The 7,208-nt window shown below is 33.4% G+C and overlaps 1 protein-coding gene across 1 annotated transcript; it reads left to right on the top strand.

The window, feature by feature from the left end:
* Positions 1-3,838: 3,838 nt before the first annotated feature.
* LOC139515018 (uncharacterized) lies at positions 3,839-5,992 on the top strand. The gene has a single exon (XM_071304577.1). It carries the CDS (start codon positions 3,839-3,841, stop codon positions 5,990-5,992), a length of 2,154 nt encoding a protein of 717 aa, XP_071160678.1.
* The last annotated feature ends 1,216 nt before the right edge of the window (positions 5,993-7,208 follow it).

Raw genomic sequence — 7,208 nt, 5'->3', positions numbered from 1 at the left:
CAATATTTGTCCAACATATAACTGGATATTATCCTCAAGTTTCAACTCATCAAGTTATCAACATCTGGCTGAAAACACAATTTTTCACATTTTCTGGACTCGTCGGCATGGCGCCATAGTCCGCCATATTGGGAAAAAAAAAATATTTTCTGATTAAACTTAAATTCTAAGTGAATTCTATTTACAAAGTGACAGTTTCTACATATAAATTTATAAATAAATAAATTTGATTAAATATATACTTTTATATTAAATATATAAAATTTAAACTTAAAGTTGATAGGTTGAAGTTCATCTGACTTATCCTAAACTATACATATTAGCTCCATTCATGTCATTAGTCAAAATAAAAACACAGATTAGTAATTTATTGAATGATGAGGCAAAATTGAAACCTGATTCACGGAATCCAGACATCTATATCATAACTGACAGTAAAGGAAGATATTTAAAGCCTATAATTCCAGGACGACTTACACCCTATGTACATATATTCTCTCAAAAGGGTGCTAACATTCATTCAAATATAGTACAGTCTGCAATAAGAAATATAAAACAAGTACAAAAACCTATAGTGTTTATTTGGTTCGGTACATGTGAACTGTCCAAGAAATCTGGTAGATTCTCCAATATCATTGAACATCCTTATCAAGTAACAGAACAAATACTTGCTGATTACAGGGTTATTAAAAACCAGATATTACAAGAAAATAATACCGCCTCCATTGTATTTCTTGAGTGCCCATATTTTTCTATATTTCGCTGGAATCTGTTCCAAGGCAAGCAATATACTACATGCGAAAGTTCAAGATACAGAGAGATTGACAGTCAATTAAAGCTTTCCGTTGATTACTTTAATCAACAATTACATTATATCAATAGAGACAATAGAGTGCCTCATATATCACAAGATCAGATTATATCCTCCAAGAAAAAGAGGCAAAAGACTACCAAATATAAAGCAAACTTCAATCTATTGTACGACGGAATTCATCCTAAACGTCCAATTTCTCGTCTATGGTTACATCGTCTTATGAAATACGCAAGACTGTTGATCAGTGAGTGAATAAGGGAAGCCCTGTTCACTTCTGTCTCAGTCTCAGTCTACATACCAGTGAGCTGCATTGTATGAACATTTACTCATCACGTGTGTCTAAATTTTAAATTAACATTTTATCTTTTAAAAAAATAAATAAAAAGTAAATACAAATCTGTTTTATAAATAGTGCATAAACATTTTAATCTTCTGTACATCCACTATAAATACACAGTATAACTTAAAAGAATATTATACATTACAAACTACAAAAGTAGCATTATTCTTTAAGTCATTTTATTTTTTTATTTTTTTATTTTTTTTTATAAAAGTTGCATTATTCCATAAGTCATTTTATATTTTTTTAAAGTATTACTTTTTAATAAGATCAATAATATTTCCCTTGGTTTCCTGTAATATCAGTATCAGCAAACTATAGTCCAGAAATAAGTTAGAATAACTTCAATATAAACATATTGACATTGTATGAATAAAGGATAGTAAAAGCTTTGTATGGTTGAATAGAATACCCAAGTCAAGTGTATCATCAGTAGTGTTGTGAATAAGGGAAGCCCTGTTCGCACAAATGTGATTTGTTCTCTGCAATATTGATACAAAATATTTAATTTCAACAATTGGACGTATAAATTCTATACTGGAATAATACAGATACTGTGAATTAATACTCACCATATAATATCATCAGTAAGGTATCCATTAATGATTATCTATTCTACCAAAATATATTGATATAGCTGTGAATAAGGGAAGCCCTATTCACATAACAATTTTCATATAGCACATATATATACTCCAGCCTCTTCATTAAAGGAATTAATTATAGTCAACATCATCATTGTCAATTTATTAACATCATCTTAGCAATAGGTATCATATATATATACATTAAATTGCATTAAAGAGTTGAAAAGTAATAATTCATAATCTATAATCAATAGATAGTGGTGAATAAGGGAAGCCCTGTTCACATACACGTATATTTCACATACGATCTGAATACACCAACATCTTTATTCTTTAAAGAAAGAGTCTACAGTCAACATCAACATCATCAGTAATTTATTTTCATCATCTTAACAACAGATATCATATATATACTCATTGTAACGCATCACAGAATTCTCATAGATCATAATCTATCAACAGAATAGTGGTGAATAAGGGAAGCCCTGTTCACATATATATTTCAGCATCTCTATTAAAGAAATAGTTTACAACCATCATCAACATCAATAATTTTTCATCAATACACGCATTAGCAATATTATAATTTCATATAATTACACGTTATACCACTTCAAAGAATAAAGAAGTTATCATAATCCATCAAGAGAACGGTGGTGAATAAGGGAAGCCCTGTTCACAAGAAGTGTAATGTTTATTGGTAGTTATGGTTATAAATCTGGAGAATCTTGTATTATATATGCATATTTTATACAGAAAGAAGCGTTGTGTGGATTTAGACGTTTGGCGGGAGAGTCAGTGGTTCGGTCCATTGGTATGGGGGTGTTTGAGAGGTACTCTTGTGTTCGGTATCGGGAACATATAGAGAACACCCCTATCCAGTAAATAGTGAATTCGCCCTAAAGTATATAAGAGAGTGAGAAACAGCATTCGGGGCTGTCGGTTGGCTGTCGATGAGCGTACGTTGGTTATATTAAGCGCTAGTAAGAGCCTTAATATTCAAAGGACACTTTGTACCGGGTACAAAGTAAACGTACAAGTTGAACGGATTGACAAGGCGGACTGTCCCACTCGGTGGACAGGCTGTACCAGCCCGCACTGTCTGGTAGTGACAGGTTGTCCCACTCGGAGGACAAGTTGTTCCAGCCCGCACTGTCTGGTAGTGACAGGTTGTCCCACTCGGAGGACAAGTTGTATCAGACCGCTCTGTCTTGTATTGACAGACTGTCCCATTCGGAGGACAAGCTGTACCAGCTATACTGTCTCTAAGTGACACATCGTCCCATCTTGAGGACAGGCTGGTTTATTGTATTATATTTGTATATATATAATTGTCCGTTGTTACTTTATTTCGACAAAGAGTCAGTGTATATATTTTAGTTCAATGTGCATAATTTAGATAGTTGTAGTTTTTAGCATTACCGTATTGTTTGTGGACAACTTGGATCCAAGTATTTACTGGAACGGACGTTTGAGATATAAACGCCTGGTTACACGTTACAGAAGTATAGAAAAACAAATATCATATTAATTCTCACATTGTATACGTAATCCCTTTAGCAGGATTAAGCAAATATCCAATATTATAAATATACCTATATAATTAACATCACAGCAATCTAATTAAAAACCGATCTCTCATCGCTCTGTTTCTGATATGTCGCGTGGGAGATCTAACGAAACCGGCTTTGAGGTCACATGTGAGTGAACTAAAAGTTATGAATTTATAAAGATATGCAAATGAGTTGACGACCTATTAATAAGCCAATCAAAAAAGTTTATGAATTATTTTGACTGACGATTTCGTCGTAAATAAAATGAGTTACATCCCTTTGCCTTACGTTAAACTTCCAAGATCGTGGAAGACTCAATTTCATTGGTCGAAAAAGACACACCTACGAGGTCACTCACATGTGACCTCAAAGCGGGTTTCGTTAGATCTCCCACGCGACATATCAGAAACAGAAGCGATGAGAGATCGGTTTTTAATTAGATTGACATCACAGAGACCACATTGTGCATCAAGAACTTGTTAAATTGTATCAGTGAATAAGGGAAGCCCTGTTCACTTCCGAAAAACAACAAATCCCAAACAACATGGCATTAGTACAACAAAATACCAAACTATCACAGCGTAATGGAGAAAGTCGAGATGGGAAACATCCAAACCCAAATAACTCCAAGCAAATACAAACTAAAGATAAAAGATGTTATGAACTAAACATTGAGAAATCATTAGAAAAAAAACTCATCGCTGCAAAAAGAGTAAAAAACCTGAAATATGAATATACAGGTGGTGGTATTGTTGCAGAAGCTGATGCAGCAACATATGAACTTCTAAAAATAGCTGCAATTCAATACTATAAAAGCTATTCAAAATTAAACGAAACAGCCCATATAACTGATGTTACAGATAACTCTGGCAAATCCATCGTACAAAATACCATCCGTGTTTGCGAGCAGTCAGGTAAGAAGTTTTATACTATAAACTTTTACCATACAACATCTAGAATGCTTGTAAATGGCAAGGACATTCAGAAATTCATCAATGAAGACCTAATTATCATTCATAAATCAATCAACGAAGCATTAGACAATCACAAGAATAGTAACATTAAAACCTTGAATGAACTGCTATCAGTACAAATAGAAAACTTACTAGCAAAACTGAGAAGTGAATCTGATACAAATGAGTCAAAAGGTGGGAAGCCAAGTATAGAAGATATCGACTGCATACAATGCAATAGACCATGCAGAAAAAGAGCATCTTTTTGTGACACTGGATCACATTGGATACACTACAACTGTGAAAAACTAAATCCCACAGAAATTGAAAGGATTGAAAATGACACGAGCACCGATTACCAGTGCAAAATCTGCTTGAAAAAACAAGACACTATTATAGATTATATACCAATTGACAATACCAATTTAGCTATAGCTTTACTAGACGAAGAGATAGCCACCACCAATCGTGGAGATGATCTAGATGCATGCAGTCTGTGTGATATAGTTATTGAACAGCAAAATTTAGAATATAAAAATGAGGTGCCAACTTGTTTTGGCTGTATTGGTATTGAAGATCAGGAAAAAGAACAAAGTCAACAAATCAAAGTAGCAAGTACTACAAGTACAGTTATGCAACCAACAGAACACCCTGTAATTAGACAAGCTTCACAGAGGGGATTAGTTAAAGAAAGCATTCCTACTCCAGTAACTATTGCAGATACTAATACTCAGAGTATACAGCAATCCAATTCAAACAAGGATGTTGTAACAAAAACTGTTCCAATACAGACTGAAAAGAAGCAACATACAACCCCCACAGAGTCTATACCAACGACCAACATCAAAATGGGTGAACTTCGTCAGAAGGAAATTAAGATGAGAAAATGGGAAGAAGATTTAAAAATAAGAGAAAAAAGCCTGCTCGATAGTAATGAAAGATACATTCGACTAGAAACATATATAAAAAGATTAGAAAGTGAGAAGGAAGAAAATGAAAACACAATCAGAACACTGAAAAGAAAGATCTCATATATGGATGAAACACACTCTTATCCCATTAGAAATAATAATGTGCAAGACAAAGGCAGATCAACCAATGACCAAGAGAACACTGAATTGCTTGACAACATCCACAAGAAAGTCACAAATTATATTTTGCGCCAAGTTGAAATACAGTTTCAAAAAATCGAGCATGATCAACATGAGCCGAATGACAACAAAAATAGATTTAACCAATATGAACAGTCCAACCAATTCAACCCAATGACAACCTCCTCATGTGCAATGGAGGATAATAACACTGTAACTTATGACAGTAATAAAACCAATGTTAACACTGATAGAGCAAAATCTCATTGTGATATTAACAGCTCAACAAGACCAAATGTTCCTCAAAACATCAGAGATCAAACATCAAGACCCAGTTGTACAATACCTGAGAAACAATACATTGCTGTTCCACAACAGACTCTGCCTTACCATTTATCAGGTCAAAATATTGTGCATATTCCTATAAACAATAGAAACGCAGGATACTATCGCTCAAATATGCCACCAACAATATCTCAAAGAACAAACTCTAACTACGAAAGAACATTCACTCCACCAATTAATCAAAATCCAAACTGGAATGATGGTAGTAATATAGAAGGAAATATGTCAAGTAGAACACAACATATAGAACAACAAAATAGTTCGGACCATTTTTTATACCCGGGAGGCATCCAACTAAACCCAACATAGATAACGCTACTACTCTAAAAGTAGTAGCATTTAACTGCAAGAACATCAAAACCAGTACTGCTGCTGTTAATAAATTATTGGAGAAGAATGACATAATCCTCATTCAAGAACATTGGTTGTTTCAATTTCAAATACATTTAATTAATGAAATAGGCACTAATCTGAATTTTGAAGGTAAAGCAGTTGATAAGTATAATAACATTCATCCAGCCCAAGTACCCAGGGGATATGGGGGAGTTGCAGTTATTTGGAAAAAAGAAATTGATCATCTCGTTAAAGCTACTGACGACGGAGGCGAGCGTATACAATGTGTAGAATTCTTAGACAACATGTCAAAACCATTACTAATTGTTTCAATATATATGCCGACACAAGGTTGCCATGATTTGGATGAATTTAAAGAGTGTATTGATCAGCTTTTCGAAATTATGCAAAAATACACAAGAAGTCATGATATTCTGATTGGAGGTGACTTAAATGAAGACTTAACTAAAAACAACAAAAATCAAAGAACTGAATACCTTCTTCAATTTATAAAAGACTTTAATTTACAAGTCTGTTTTAATGGATCCACTTATATAAATCCAAAGGGACAAGAATGCAGTGAAATCGATTATTTTATGTACAGTTATGGAACAGACAGATACTTTTCTGATAAGACCATCATTAAAACCCTACACTCAAATGTTTCTGACCATTACCCAATAGTTGTATCGTGTAAAACAAATTTACAAAAAAGACAAAATCAGAACATCAGTACAACTAAACCAAAAATCAAATGGGACAAGATAGACAAAGAAGAATATAAGAACTTAGTTGATCAGAAGCTTGTAAACTTGAATATGCAGACAATAAATTCACCGAATAAAAACAAGGAACTAGAAACATCAATTACCACAATTAGTAACATCCTAGATAATTGTGCACGTAAATGTCAACCAACGAACCAGAAAAAAAGAAAGATGGGAAATTTACAAATTTGGAACCAAGAGATATCCACGGCATATAAAGAAATGAAAATCACAAATTTACAATGGTATGAAGCTGGAAAACCACCATCCAATCATAATACTTTAACTAAAAAAAAGGAGAATAAGCAAAATTTTCGCAGGGTATATAGAACAGAATTAGCAATGAAAAATTCACAACTTAAGGAAAAAATAATGAGCACTAGAACTAAAGACACCAAAATATTCCACATGCTCATAAACAAACA

Source organism: Mytilus edulis, chromosome 3 (genome assembly GCF_963676685.1).
Source record: "Mytilus edulis chromosome 3, xbMytEdul2.2, whole genome shotgun sequence".
Classification (NCBI taxonomy): domain Eukaryota; kingdom Metazoa; phylum Mollusca; class Bivalvia; order Mytilida; family Mytilidae; genus Mytilus; species Mytilus edulis.
The sequence above is the reverse complement of the archived record's forward strand: the minus strand, read 5'-3'. Positions and strand labels throughout refer to the sequence as shown.